Source organism: Dendrobium catenatum, unplaced genomic scaffold (genome assembly GCF_001605985.2).
Source record: "Dendrobium catenatum unplaced genomic scaffold, ASM160598v2 fragScaff_scaffold_173, whole genome shotgun sequence".
Lineage (NCBI taxonomy): Eukaryota > Viridiplantae > Streptophyta > Magnoliopsida > Asparagales > Orchidaceae > Dendrobium > Dendrobium catenatum.
In genome coordinates, this window is record NW_021318635.1 from 571,759 (window position 1) to 588,541 (window position 16,783).

General features: G+C 32.6%; 1 protein-coding gene across 1 annotated transcript in view; it reads left to right on the forward strand.

Annotated features, from left to right (window-relative positions):
- The window catches only part of LOC110113073 (probable histone H2A variant 3), a 32,702-nt gene extending 16,222 nt beyond the window's left edge, over positions 1-16,480 (forward strand). Inside the window, exon 2 of the mRNA XM_020845496.2 lies at positions 15,922-16,480. Within this exon, the coding sequence (XP_020701155.1) occupies positions 15,922-16,218 (297 nt within the window). The 3' untranslated portion in view covers positions 16,219-16,480. The remainder of the gene's footprint in view (positions 1-15,921) is intronic.
- Positions 16,481-16,783: the final 303 nt, after the last annotated feature.

A 16,783-nucleotide genomic window follows, 5' to 3' on the forward strand; every position in this document is an offset into this window, starting at 1 on the left:
AACACTCTATCATGCATTTAGTGTGCGGTTCACAAGGAAAATACAAGGGGTCTATGCCAAGCACGAACTTTTACGAGTTACTATAGAAGACCCGTTAAATTTCCAAAAGTTCCCCTGCATATGCATTGTAATATATATGCACATAGGTACTTGAGGGGACTAATGACCAATCAGCTCAGCATGTACTTTTACAAAATGTGGTTGGATTGGTTCATTCAGTCTTCAAAGTCTTATATAGTGTTGATGTTTTTTGCTTTTATGTTGGTTTTCCCTCTAATTGAATTAACATATATGCACTATAATTATATTTCTGAAAGTTGATCATTTGGAATAATTCTAAACATTATAGGTGTTCTGCTATTTTACTTCTCTTTTATACTTCTCTTTTATCGCTTAAAATATTGTGAAGAATAGTCCGTTTCATTGAGCCAATGTATTCTCTCTGTGTGTCCCTCTCCATCCTCATGTGTTTCCAGGTTTAAACTCACAAAGCTTGTCATCTAGAAAGGTTGGGTATCACCCCACCAAAGACATATTTGGATTCAACATCCTTGAAGATGTGGTGAGTATGGATTGATGCCAATGATTAGAAAATAGACGTAGCTTGATGTGCAAAATAACCCTAAATCTTCAATGAATATTGAGAACTACAATTACACGACTGGTCAAGATCTCATGAAGATGGAAAAAATGTTAACAAATATGATCCAAGAAGCTTTGGGAGGGTTGCTTGGACCCTCACGGTGGGAGAACACCCTCGAGGGGACATCTGACTTGGCAATTCGCCATATGAGGCTAGATAGAGTGCTAACTTCAACTTTTGTTCCTCATCCCCCTCCCACGATGATGAGCGACAAAGAATATAGGCCACCAACTCGGCAAATTAGAAGAGAAGAATCTAAACTAACCAATGTCTTTTCAAGATGGTAGTAAAGGCCAGGCTGCCTCCAAGTCTTAAGTGCCACATTTAGAGTCTCATCGTGGTATTATCATTATGATTCTGAGGATTTAATTATGGAAGCACAAATGAATTTAGTAGTTTTAAGAAAGAGAATTTAATATGATATGAGTATTATAAAGCTTAGGTGGGATTAGTGTCTTTAGTTAGTAATGAGTCTAACTCTCGATCCCACCTGCATTTAGCATATAAAAGTAACTTATTAATATGTGTGCATATTTATATAAAAGCATATTTATGAGGTAATATATTGCATACGTAATGTATTATAGATACAATGGTTGAAAGGGTACCTGAGGGGATTAATGACCAATCAGCTCAGCATGACCGAACACCTGAGGATCCTCAAATTATTGCATCAGCTAAAGGCAGTACTCTTAGAACATACAATGTGCTAGTGGTGATTGACCCTACCGGTATGATGTCAGGTCCTATGATGCAAATGAAAATGATGAATATGATGATGCAAATGATGGAAAAGATGAAATCTCTGGTTGAACCTTCAACACCTAATTTCTTACCACAGCTATATCAGTCACCCTTACAGCTATGAGTAGAGTGTAGATACAAGTGCAGGTGCACAAGTTAGTGTAGAAGTTGATAAGCATTTGAAGCTAGTCTAGAGTTTAAAGCCACCTTTATTTAAAAAAAGGAGCAGATGCCAGATCTTTAGAGGATTAGATGATTAAAATTGAGAAGATCTTGAATGGGATGAAGTGCCCTTGTGACGTCACTAGCTATTTTAGTGTTGGAAGGAGAAGGATAACGATGGTGGAGAGGACAACATTTGAAAAAAAAAATTTGAAGGCAGAGGTGAGGAGCTAATTATTGGGGAATAATTTGAACAAGTCCTCAGGTAGTGTTATGTCCCACCTTCAGCATGAGTGTTTTGTAAATCTAACACAATGAGCCTGGACTGTTATTCAATATGAAGAAGAAACTTTATCTTCTTATTGATATATGCTCCATAGTTTATCAATATTCCTACTGAGAAATGTTACAGATTTTTGAAAGGGATTAAAGATTCATTGAGACAACCTCTAATTCCTCTACGCATTGAAGATTTTGCTAAGCTAGTTGAGAGCGCTGAACTTCTAGAATATGATATGAATATGGTCAGGTAGAAATAACAGATTGGTGACAAGAGGCCATTTGATATCAAAAGTTGTCAGTCCAAAAAGCAAAAATTTCATCTAGGTGCACAACAACAATAGTTGCAAGTAGGGTTTCATTTGATACCAGCCTGTGCAAATTGTGGAAAGTCCCATTCAAGGAAATGTTTACTGTATTTTGGGAAATGTTATCCATATCAAGAGAAATGTTTAGGGAGCCACAGAACTAAAAGTGTTCAGAGGACATAACAGTACATATGTGCTAAGCAACAAGTGAACAAACAATCTTTATAGATAAAAGGAGAAGCATATGGGGAAACTGTGAGATCAGTACCAATCCGAGTTTTTGCTTTAACCTCTCAAGAAGTTAAGGAATCTTTAGAATTGGTGACAGGTACAATCATTATTTCAGACTTGCTAGAGCTCTTTTTTTTGGGTGCATCACTCTTTTATATCTAAGGTATTCTATGACAAATTTTATTTGGAATCTTTTATTTTTACTCCTGCTTTGAATATTAAGTTACTTGTTGATGATTATTTATGTGTTTGTGCTTCATGTACAATTAACTTTATGATAGCCGATAGGGAATTCTGATCATATTTAATTATGCTATCATTTGTGGAGTTTGAAATAATTTTGGATATGAATTGGTTGGTTAATTACTTTTCCACTATTGAATATTGGAAGAAGAGTCAAGTTCGATTTGCTTGGAGTTGAGGTTTTTTACTTTCATTGTGAGAAATAACTCATCTTTGATTTCTTCTAGTCAGGTGAACAAGATGAGGTATAGTAAATTCAATCTTTGCAAAGTTAGAAGCAAGCAAAGGGACAATTGATGATATAAATTCTATTTCTGTGGTGAATGAATTTGTAGATATTTTTTGAAAGAGTTCGATAGTTTGCCACTAGAGAGAGAAGCTGAATTACCATAAATATTCAACCAGTAACAAATCCGATGATAAAAATCCCTTACAGAATGTCAACCAAAGAGTTACAAAATTTAAGAAGTCAGTTAACATAACTGATTGAAAAGGGCTTATTAGACCTAATACATCTCCTTAGAGTGCAATGTTGTAATTTGTTAAGAAGAAGGATGGTTCGATACGACTCTGTATTGATTACAGGGAGTTAAATAAGGTGACTATTAAAAATAAGTATCCTCTCCCTAGGATTGATGAGTTAGTTGATCAGTTAGAAGATGCTTTTGTATTTTTCATTATTAATTTGAGATTTAGTTACCATATTGCAGAGTGAAATAAAGTGTTATTGAGAAGACAACTTTTAATACCAGGTATGAGCATTATGAATTTTTGGTTATACCATTTGGACTATTAAATACCTGGGCTATATTTATAGATATGATGAATAGAAATTTTAGGCCTTATCTTGATAATTTTGTAATTATTTTTATTAATGATATTTTGGTTTACTCTAACAATGATGAAGAGCATGCAAATCATTTGAGAATTATTCTGGGATTACTGAGCCAACACAAATTATTTGCTAAATTTTCTAAATGTGAGTTTTTGTTGATATTTTTTTGTGTGCACATTATTAGTGGTAAAGGTATATCTGTAGATCCAGAAAAATGTAAAAAGTATTGGTAGAATGGTCAAGTCTAATGTGACTGAAGTTAGGAGGTTTTTTGGGATTAGCAGGTTATTACCGAAGATTTGTAAATGTCTTTTCTCAAATTGCTTTGTCTTTATTAAGGTTGATATGAAATGATGCTAAATTTGAATGGACTATAAATGCGAGCAAAGTTTTCTAGAATTAAAGAAATATTTAACATCTACATCAGTATTAATATTTCCATATGGAACTGAGGGATTCTAATTATATAGTGATGCTTCTTTAAAAGGGATGGGATGTGTTTTAATATAAAATAAAAAAATGATTGCATATGCTTCCAAATAGTTGTAGTCTCATGAAATGAATTATCTCACACATGACTTAGAGTTGGTTGCAGCTATACTTGCTTTAAAGATTCAGAGATATTACTTATATGAAATGAGATGCAAAGTATTTATCAATCATAAAAGTTTAAAATATAGTTTCACTCAAAAAGAGTTAAATTTTGGACAGAGAAGATAACTAAAATTGATAAAAGATTTTGATCTCGACATACAATATTGTCCCGGTAAGGCTATTGTGGTGGCGGATGCCTCTAGCAAAAAATCTTGAGGACAAGCAAATTGGATCTTAACTCAAGAGGAAGGGTTAATTAAATATATGGAAGCATTGCAGCTAGAGGTTAGAATACAAAGTGCTCAAGATTCAGGTGGCTTAAATCAAATGATTATTTATCTTACCTTGGAGGAAAGAATAAGAGAGGCCCTAGAAGAATAACTCTGAATACTAGAAGTTTGTTGATCAATGACAATCATGCAAAAGAAAGGATTTTAGTGTGGATGAGTAGGTAGGAATTAGAAGTAATATGCACATGTGGATCCCAAAAGTATTTAACCTAATTAAGGAGATTTTATATGAAGCTCATAAATCAGTTTATTCAATCATCTTGGAAGCATGATGATGTGTATAGATATAAAAGCATTATTCAGGTGGCCTAGAATGAAATGAGATGTAGCATAATATTTGCCAAAATGTGAGAAATATCAGGTTGTTCAAGCTGAATATCTGAAACCTAGTGGAATGTTGCAATCCTTGCCAATATCATAATGGAAGTGGGAAGATATAGCAATAAAGTTTGTGACAGGATTTCCCAGATCAAGGCATGGACACTGCATTTGGGTTATGATTGTTAGGCTAATAAAATCACCACACTTTCTGCCTGTTCGTTGGATTGATTTAGTGGAGAAATTAACTAAGTTATTTTTGGAAGAAATAATCATATTACATGGAATTTCTAAGGTTGTAATATCTGACAAAGATGGTCGTTTTACATCTAAATTATTGAAGGATATTCATAAAAGTTTGGGCACAAAATTACAGTTTAGTATAGCATTTCATCCGTAGACGGATGGTCAATTAGAAAGAGCGATTTAAGTGTTGGAAGATCTGTTGAGATTGTGTATTCTGAATTTTGGAGGTAGATGGGAGGATCATATTCCGTTGATAGAGTTCATCTATAGTAATAGCTACCGATCGAGTATTTAGATGACACTATATGAGGCCTTGTATGGCAAAAAATGCAATACTCCATTGAGTTGGGTTGAAATTGGAGAAAGGCATTTATTGGGTCTGCAATTAGTTGATCAAGCTATTAAAAAAGTCAGATTAATTAGAGATAGATTAAAAACAACCTGTGATTGACAGCATAAATACTATGGCTCCAAGCATAAAATAATAGAATTTGAAGTGGACGAAGTTGTTTTTTGAAAGTTAGACCAATGAAGGACATTTATAGTTTTGATCGAGGAAAACTGAATCCTAGATATATTGGCCCATTTGAGATAAGTGAAAGAGTAGGAAATGTTGCTTAAAGATTGGCACTACCAGCAGATATGGCTAATGTGCAGAATAGTTTTTATGTATTATTGCCCATAAAATGGATTATAGATGAAAATCAGATAGAACCACAAGATAAAATTGAGCTACAAAGTAATTTGACATTTATAAAGGAGCCTGAAAAGGTCTTAGGAAGTGATGTTCATAAATTGAGAAGTAGAATAATCCTTATGTGAAAGTGAAATGGACGCACAGATCTATAAAGGAGGCTATTTAAGAAAAAGAAGCATATATGAGGTAGAAGTTTCCTCACCTTTTTGAGAAACTATAAAAATTTGAATTTCGGTGACAAAATTTTAATAAGGGGGAGAATTGGAGTGGCCAAAAGTTCAGGTAAAAATATAAATTTTACTTAGGTTTTATCCCCAAAATATTAACTTCTATGAAAATTGACAAAAAATTATCTTATTGTGTTCGTCAATTAGAGCAAGTGTATATATAACACTTATGTTAATTTGCTCGTGTGGGAAAGTTATCATATTCTTAATTTTCCTTAAAGTTTCTCCCATAACTATTGTTAAATCATTAAATTTTTATAGACTATTTATTACTGTTAATAGTAATAGATATAAATGTTGTTATTAGTATAAGTACTGTTATATAAGCATCATTAACAACATATTACTATTAAATTATGATTAAACACCACTGGTATTTCATTGACGTCACTAAATTAATATTAAGTACATTAGCACTAGCCTTTTATTAATCAAAGCATGCATAGGGTGATGATGATCAGATGGCTAGAAAGGTTTTAAACATTAGCATTTAGCCTTGCGGTGTAAACCTCTCCCATTGAAATTCTATTAGCTAGTTATGCTTGCAGAATTCTCTAGAGTAGAAGCAGGGTATTCGGGTTCTGTTGTGCTTTAGGAGTTCGGTTGGTACAGGAGAGCTGTGGAAGCATGGGAAGAATTCAATGATGGTGAGCTATTTGCTTCGATAGAAAAAGAAAAGAGGTTAGTAGGGGGAGAGATTAGAGGTGAGCATTTTGATTTTTTATTATAGTTGTATTACATAATTTTAAATATTGATAATATTTTTAAAAGAGATTATACCCAATTGTTATTTAAGATTTTAACATGTGTATGAGGAAGGGAGGTTTTGGTTGCAAGGTAAATTGTGATTTTGGGATAAATTGAATTAATTTATTAAAAAAAAATGATTTGTAGAAATTATAAAAATTGAGATGTGAATTGTGTAGGTGATTTACAAAAGAAAAAAATGGGTACGAGCAATGTTTAAAATTGAGTATTCGGGTATTGAGGCGTTTTTCATTCATGAGGCGAGGCGTAAACCTCAAGACGTTTTGAGGCGTAAGTCTCGAAATCAAAAGATTGCGTAAACATAAAATGATAAATTTTTTATATACTAATGAGTGAATAATATAAAACATAAAAAAAAACATAAGATATAAAGTGAAATCAAAATATCCCAATAATAAGACAACATGAAATATGGTTCAACTCAAAATTCTATATTTCCCAAATCTTAGTATTCTTTTCATTAAAATATAATTTCAATTTCCAAAAATAAATAGCAATGACATATCACATAAGAACTCATAAGTCATCAGCATTGTCATCACCAAGGGGTTCTTCATTTGAATCATCATTATGATGAACTGCTCTCTCCCCTTCCTCCTCTACTATAGAGTCCAATGTCGGACATTTACTTCAAGATTTATGTAAGTTTTAATATATATAGCATGAGGCGTAAGCCTCATGCCAGTGAGGCGATGCGGCCTCAAGGCCGGCCTCAACCAAGTTGAGTGAGGCGCAAGTCTCATAAAAAAAACTCGAGGTATTTTTTACTAGAATTGTGCAAAGGCGAGCCGAGCCTCATATTGCGCAATTTTAAATCATGGGTACGAGGTGTTGGAATTGAAGAGGCAACTCGGCGCGAGAGTATGAAATGAAATTTTAATTTAAAAATAAATTGTAGAATTTTTAGGCATATATAGTTGCAATTGATAAAAAATAAAGAGTAAAAGACATTAAAGTTAATTCAGTTTAGCTAAGTGACTTTATGATCAAATATTCAGGTATGAACAATTACATGTAAAGTTTTATTGTTTAAGCTTAAAATGAAGTATTATATGATTAGATAAATATTTTTCTAATTCGCAGTATTCTTGGAAAGAAGAAATACTGAGTTATGTACTGCTTTCTTATTATCTTTTATATTAAACTATGAAGTATAAAATTCTCAATCAAATATTGTGAAAAAATTTGAAGTTTAATTAATATCATATTAGTCGAGGGTTGACAATGAAATGTTATAGTATCTATACAGGTGGGGCAAAAAGGATCCTGATGGATGCATTAGGACCTCAATGTAGCTCAATGGTGATAATGTCAAGTTTTATCTAGGCTCCACTAAATATTATTATGAAGCTATTAAAGCTAACTTTATGTTATATATATGGCCAAAATCTAAGCTAGCTAATTATGATATTATTTACAAGTTTAGAAAAAAAAAGATGCATATATGTCAAAGTACAAAGTGTAATGTTGCAATCATTAAATAGTGTGATGTGTCTTCCTATTGTACTGTAATATACTTGCTGTTATTACAAATTTTTATGAGCATGTATTTGTTTTTAATTATTTTGTAAATTATCTTATGAGTTTAGTTTATTTATGAATGTCATTATATTGTTCACTATACTATTTATTAAATTTTTTATTAAAATTTCATATCTTTTTGAGCTTCATAGCTCATCAATTTTTTTATTCTGACTATTTTTATAAAAAGGGGCAAAGATGAGGTGGAAGTAGAATAACATTATGTTAGTATAAAAAATTATGTTATGTTATATAATTGTATGAGTCTAAAGTAGAGGTATGTAGATTATTTATTATTAAAATATTTTGAGATAGTGGTTCATTTATTATATATACATGATATAAATAAGATATTTTATTTTTTTTTTTATTTATTAGAGTAATGTGGTGAATTATGACTTTAACTATATTCAGAAATTATTATGAGTTTTAAATGTTAAAGAATTTTATATTTTCTCTGTTGCACCATATGTTGTTGGTAGTGGGGTGTCATGAGGTGTAACAAAGACTCATGGTTATTGCGTCATTTTGAGTAAAGCGTGCTAGCTATTTTGGGGTCTTTGGGCATTGGTGAATTGAGCCTTAAACATTCCTTAAAATTCCTAAAAAAGGTGATGATTGCTACTAACAAGGGTGAACCAACTCAATGCAGACTCCTTGAGTGTTATGAAGAACAACAGACACTTAAGGGAATCATCAATGATAAGTTGTGCAGTTTTGATTCAAAGGTTACAACATGGACCACTGGGTCGATAATGTCATACCCAATGACACACTCTCTACAAGCAATGTATGCTGCAATAGAGAAAAAATAGAAAACTATTTAAAATATTTAAAACTCATAATCATTTCTAAATATATTTATGTAACAGTTCACTATATTATTCTATAAAGCAGAAACTTCTAAAATATCTCATTTATATCATTTATATATAATTACAGAGCCACTAAGAATCCTAAAATATTTTACCTCTGTTGTAGACTCACTTACATAGCTATACAACAGAGCATAAAGTATTATATTAGTCTAAGGATATTCTGCTTTCACCTTATCATTGTCTTTCTATAAAAACAGTCAGAATAAAAAATCTATTGCGCTAAGAAGCTTAGAAATATATATAATTCTAATAAAAATTCAATAAATAGTATAATAAATAATATGACTACATTTATAATTGAACTAAACTGATAAGATATTTTACAAACTAATTAAAAACATATACATTTTTTTTTTTACTCTATTTTTTTTCTATATGCTCATAAGAATTTATAATAATAGTAAGCATGTTACAGTATAATAGGAAAATACAGATTACATCATTTAATGATAGGAACATCACATTTTGCATTTAAACATATAAGCATCTTATATTTTCTTTGAAACCTATAAATAATATTATAATTAACTAGCTCAGGTTTTGGCCATATATATAACATAAAGTTGACTTTTATACCTTTATAATAATTTTGAATAGAGCCAAGATAAAATCCGATATTATTGTCATTGAATTACATTAAGGTCCTAATGACTCAATTGAGATCCCTTTTATCTCATGGGATCCCTTTTGTCTCACTTGCATAGGTACTATAATATTTCATTGTCAACTCTCAACTAATATGATATTCATTATGCTTCAAATTGTTTCACTCATATTTGACTGATAATTTAATGACTTAATATAAAAGACGTTTATGTAATAATTGCATAAGCAAAATAAGAATTCAATACATAGCTTAACACTTTTTCTTTTATTTATGTGATCATATGATACCTCATTTTAAGCTTAAACCATAAAAATTTAAATGTGGTTGTTCATACTTAAATTTTTAACTGTAAAGTTATTCAACCAAATTGAACTAACTTTAATGTCTTTTTTCCATCATTTCTTGATCATTTGCAACTGTATATGCCTAGAAATGCTAAAATTTATTATATTTATTCTCCCATGAAAAGTTGTCTGATTGATTCTGACAACTCGTACCCTTTTTCTTTTAGAATCACTTATATAATTTATATCTCAATTTCTATAACTTATACAAATCATTTTTTTCAATAAATCAAATCAATTCAATTTATCTAAAAATTATCATTTTTCTTGCAACTAGAATCTCCCCTCATATAAATGTTAAAATTATAAATGACAATTACGTATAATCTCCTTTAAAAACATTACCAATAACATTACAAATATTTGAAAATTTATAATACAACTTTAATAAAAAAGTCAAAATGCTCACCTCTAATCTCTCCCCTACTACCCTTTTTTCTCTTCTTCTTCTTCTATCGAAGCAAGTAACTCACCCTCATCTGATTCTTCCTCTTCTTCCATGACTCTTCTACACCAGCCAAACTCCTTTAGCACAACAGAACTCAAACACCCTACTTTCACTTCAGAGAATCCCGCAAGCAGAACCTAGCTAATGGAAATCGAATGGGAGAAGCTTACACAAAAATGCTAAATGCTAATGCTTAAAACCTTCATAGCCTTTTGATCATCATCAACCTATGCATGCTTTGATTAGTGGATAGCTAGTGCTATTGCACTTAATATTAATTTTATTTCAATAAAATATTAGTGTTGTTTAATCGTAATTTAATAATAGAAGGTTATTAACTATATTTATATAGCAGTACTTATATTAATAATAATATTTATATTCATTACTATTGAAAGTAATGAATAGTCTATAAAAATTTAATGATTTAATAATAGTTATGGTGGGAAATTCTTGGAAAAATTAAGAAATCAAATTAATGTGATAACTTTCCCACACTAGAAAATTAACATATAGTTTTACATATGAGTTTGCTCTAATTGATGAGCAGAACACGATGAAATAATTTTTTGGCGATTTTTGTAGAAGTTAATATTTTGGGGACATAATTTAAGTAAGCAAAATTTATATATTTTTTCTAAACACTTGGGCACTATAGTCTTTGAGAAACATCATTGCGAGGTTTCATGGAGAAATGTTAGAAGTTAAGGATTTGTTGCCTACAAGCGCCTATGCTACCTTGACCCAAGGATAAAGGGAGCGAGCTTTTTGTTATGCACTAGATATATAGCAGTCGAGAATGTTGGCTGAATTGTTAGAGCTCACCAACATTCACATCAACATTAAAGAATACAATAGAGTGATTAAGTCCTTCATTGTCACTCGTCCATATGTACTCACCCTTGAAGGGATGGCTAGGTCGAGAAAGAATTCGCTTTGGGTAGCGAAGGGATAGGACTAGCATTTTACGAGATTCCTGCCACCCATAGCACTAGAGAGTGCCATTGCAACCTGGGCCACTAAGAAGTGCCAGACCACTCGCACTTAGGTGGAGGAGCTCCCTTGGGCCACTTGTCTCTATCATGAAGAAAGAACACATCGCGCCGTCACTTATTCCACCTTCAACCATTGTGAGCGTCAATGGTGTGTTGATTGAGGTTATCCAAAATAAAAAGTTTTTCAAATGCCAATGCTTGTGATGTTGAACACGCACACACTAGGGACACCTGGAGATAATGTGCCTTTCGCAAAGATCACGGTAAGTTGGTCCATGAGCCTATTAGTTGCAAACACACTCAACAAAGGTGGTGTTGAGAATATGGAGTGCCAACGACTTGATTTTCTACCCATGTATTAGTCCTTAAAGTATTTTTGCATTCAAAGTTTTCATAATAAAACAAAGTATTCTACTCATTTCATGTTTTGTACAATTCTTGCATGCATGAGTTCTAACATAGGTTAGTCAATGAATCCACGACTTACTACTCTATGCTTCGGGAACTCGCATGCCCCTGAAACTATAGTGAACACACCTAGCGTACTCTCCCTACCTAAGAACTCGTGGAACATGCCTAAGTGAGTTGTGCAATAAAACTTTAAAGAGCATTTTTTTTTCACTTGCTAAGCTATAATGTAGTTTACTCATAGCCCCAGGTTAGTGCATAATAGCTGGAATACAACTTATTGGCCCAAGCTACTCGACCCCCTTGCAATAACAAAGGATGATTGATGAGATAAGAATCATACGAGTCCTTAACCAATTTCAAGCTAAAGAGCGACTCAAATTACTTCCTACTGGAGAGTCAAGGCCCTTAGGCACAGACTCAGGAGAAGTAAAGTCATCGCTCAAGCGAAGTAGCCTCCTTATTTCTTGTTGAGTCTCTTTGGCAAGTTTTGTTTAAAATTCCACACAACCCGAAATAATCGGCTCTTAAAAAAAGAGAGAAGAAAAAAAGAAAAAAAATATAAAAAGATTACAAGAAAAATCCTCACTTATCAAATATAATTGTTAAAGGTTTCTTTGACTAACTCCCACTATGAATCACATGCACATATCATAGATATTGGGTCGCCAAGTTATCACATCAATCGGTTAAGCATTATAGGATTATCCCCTCTTGTTTTGATAAGATTCACAATGAGTAATACACGAGTCTTCTATAGCAAGCGAGATTTAGTGGTTACCCCTGCAAAGACTATAAAGTCTTTTGTAAGGTAAGGCTCACTGTAGGTGACGACGACTTCATACAAATGCGAGTAGCCTTATAGGCTGACTCTCCCCATTGCAAAGATTCACAATAAGTTGCGCACAAGTGCTTTATAATATGAGAGTCTAGGTGGTTACTCCCGCGATGACTATAAAGTCGGGTGTAAGACACAACTTACTTAAGGCTACTATACATCGAGTTAATTGAGTTAATGAGAACTCGTAAAGTGACAAGCTCACTCTAAACACCATTCGTGGGAGGTTGTGATCAACACATCATATACAAAGCTCCTTTATTACATGCCGAGTATACAAAGAAATAAAGCACAATTCTGTTACCGCCGAGTCCAGAACTTAGATTTTGTAGTTTTGACATTCTCAGTGCCTATTTATTTCAGCTATCTTCTGCTAAGAATTAAACTAAGCGTTCCCCTTTTTCACAGAAGTTGTCATCCTCTTCATTTGTATGTGATTTTTCCCAACATGCTGTTCGGTTCTATTATTATTTTTTCTGCTGACGGAACTTTAATTCTGGAAAATGCACAATTATTTCTGCAGTTGATGCCCATTGGATTTCTGAACATGTTAAATTTTTGAGCAAACTCATCTATTCGGACTTCAGAACCAGAAGAGCTCAATTTTGGTTTGCTATTCAGGCCTGTTCTGGATGGCTTCAATTTATGTGCTTTTCTAAAGTTTTCCCTGAGGTTTTCTGCCAGATGTGAAAGTTCTCTAGAGTTTTTTTTATAAATTTAATCAAGACATTTACAAGAGGATGTACCTTTGTGCATGTTTTTTGTTAATGAGATTCTTCTTATTGATAATTCTAGAGAGGGAGCTGATGAAAAACTTGAAGTATGGAGGTGAACTTTAGAGTCTAAAGGTTTTCGTTAAAGCTAATCTAAAATCGAATTTATAGTGTAATTTTAGTATTAGTAGATCTAGTGGTGGGATTATGACATTGGGTGATTAGGTCATTAAAAAAGTACCTATTTTATGTCTTGGGTCTAATGTTCAAAGCGATGGTGAAATAGATTGGGATATTATTAGTAGAATTCAAGTTGGATAGTTGTAGTGGAGGAATGCATCAGGTCTATTGTGCGATAGAAAAGCACCCCCGAACTTAAGAGAAAATTTTATAAGATGGTTGTGAGACCTGCAAAGCTTTATGGTGTGAATATTGTCCATTAAAAGAGAAGTATAAAATTAAGTTAAGTGTTGCAGAGATGAGGCTGTTTAGGCGGATGAGTGGCTTTACACTTAAAGACAAAGTGAAATGAATATATGCGTGAAAAGGATGGAGTTCCAATGGCAGATAAGATTAGAGAGAGTCGCCTTAGATGGCTTATATTAAGAATGGTAGAGGTAGACCTAAAATGATTTGATTAGAAAATATTAAAATTTATATTCTTTATTATATTTAAATAAGAATTTGACTTTTAATAGGACACAATGGAGAAAAAGTATTCATGTAATCGGCCCAACTTAGTGGGATCAAGACTTGTTGTTGTTATTATTATTGTATAAATTTAATCGAGGCCTACCTAGCCTACCTCTCAACTTTTAATTTTGAACTTATTGTAGCAAAGTAGACCTAATAGATGGACAATAAGGTTTGCAGGACTCTTGATCCTTCAAAAAAAAAAAATAATAATAATAATAATACAATTAGGTTGTTCAATTACAAGGCCATTCTTGTTTGAGGTTTTGAGAACTTAAGGACCTCACACCCCTTAATATGTTAGTCTATTAGTTAATATGTGAACTTGTCTTTGGTTTACATGTAAGATCTTTTATTCGTTTAGATTTCCAGTGCATCTGTCATCACCAGCTATTTGGATAAAGCAACTTCATTAACGCTCAAAAAAAAAAAAAAAAGGACAAAAGTTTTTCTTTTTAAAACAAGCTTATAAATTTCATTTCATATTTTATGCAATTTTGAATCATTTACGTACTTGTAGAAAGCTAGCTATCTTTCATGTAGCATTTTACCGCAACTATTTCCTGAGCAGGCAAGAGTACTCACAAAGGAGATATTTGACTGTAAGTTTTATGGAAAAGCTTTTATGAGCTGTTTACTCATCATTATACCAATTTTTTATACCCCTAAATCCTGTTGTTTCAGGCACTGCTTTTTCTCTGCTTGCATCTTTTTCTGTATATTGTTTACATTTTCTAACTTAGTTTTCATAAATTAACACCTAAAACAACAACAACTAACCTTTATCCCACTATGAGGGGTCTGCTATATGAATTTTTTTTTTCTATTGTATCTTATTAAGAGTCAAATTCTCATCTAAATATAATAAAGAAAGGTCATTTCTAATATTTTCTAACCAAGTCTTTTTAGGTCTACCTCTACCGTTCTTAACGTAAGCCAAATATAATACATCTCCTTTCCTAACCGGGCTATCGAAAGGCCACCATTTTATGTGACCAAATCATCTAAGGCGACCCTCTCTAATCTTATCTTCCACTGGAGCTACTCCAATCTTTTAACGTATATGCTCATTTCGTATCCTTTCTCTAAGAGTAAATCCACTAATCCACCTGAGCATCCTCATCTCTGCAATACTTAATTTAATATTATGCTTCTCTTTTAATGGCCAACATTCTGCACCATAAAGTATTTTAGGTCTCACTAACATCTTATAGAATTTTCCCTTAAGTTTGAGAGACTTTTCTATCACACAGTAAGCCCGATGCATTCCTCAATTTATTTGATTATCTGGAGAATGTTTAGTATAATCTCTTCTTTTCGTTCTTTTCCTTGGATTTTTTTTCATGTTTTATCATTGTCTATCTGCAAATTAGTTTTAGGCCCTGGTTACTTAATGTTTTTTATTATGATATGTAATGTGTTAAGAAAGGTTTAATTGTAGTTTTGGTTGTAGATTTTTACTTCCTTTCTGTGTTCAATACACATAATTGAAGCCAAGAGTAAAATATTTTCACAGGAACGCTGATCTGCTCAAGTGAACTGGAGTTCTGATGTTTATCTGATGCATGAAAAACTAAATTGTTTCTGAGAGTCCCTTATTTTTGCTCCGATCTTTGCAATTATGTGACTACATCCAATTTTCCTGGTTAAATTTTATTTGTAGATGATGATGTTGCATCACTTAGTTAGAGAAGCCCATTCGTGATTTATTTATTCAGTCCATTTGGTTTTAAAATTGGAAAATATGTTGGCTTTTATGTTTAATTTTATGAAAGACTTGACATTTTTAGCACAATTAATAGAAGAAAACTTCATTTAAGAATTTCCTGGTACCTTTGAATTTTGTGTATATTGGGCTTGTAACAAATATTTATTTCCTGCTTTATCCCAGTTCCCTGTTGGTCGTGTTCACCGTTTGCTTAAGTCGCGGATTGCTGCAAGTGGAAGAGTAGGAGCTACTGCTGCAGTATACTGTGCTGCGATTTTGGAATACCTTACTGCCGAAGTGCTGGAGCTTGCTGGCAATGCTAGCAAGGATCTGAAGGTGAAGCGCATCACGCCGAGGCATTTGCAACTTGCTATTCGTGGAGATGAAGAGCTTGATACACTTATCAAAGGTACCATAGCCGGTGGAGGTGTGATTCCTCATATCCACAAGTCCCTCATTAACAAATCGTCCAAGGAATAATAATCTTCTACGCACGGCCCTCCATGAATCTTCTATGCCATTCTCCCAGGTTTAATGATAAGTTTTCTTAGTTCTTTCTTCTTTTTATTTTCTATTTGTAGCATTAGAATTTATGGCCTGTTGTTTGAATATTTATCTCCAACATACCAAATTTAAATTATTTTCTTGAGATCATCATGGTGGGAATTCTATAATTTGTAGTGGATTGAAATGTTTGCTTTCTGTTAAAAGGATTTTGACATGGAACAGCCTCATTTGCAAATTTAGTTTGACTAATTATATAGGTTTCATTATTATCTCGAATTTTTGCTAATTAATTTTCCTCAATCTCGTTTTCATGGAGAGTTGTTTGATTGGTCCATTTTCTTGTGCCTAAGGTTTCATTTGGGATGACTTTCTTTTTGCTTCTTAAAGAAGCTTTTTAATACAAATTTTAAAATTTTTGCATTAAAAAACTATTTTAAGAAGCAGGAAGAAAGCCGTCTCAAACGAAGCCTAAATCTTTAATTCTCTGCAGTCGAGTTGCCTGGTTGGAGATTTGCAGGGGCAATTAAATATTGATATG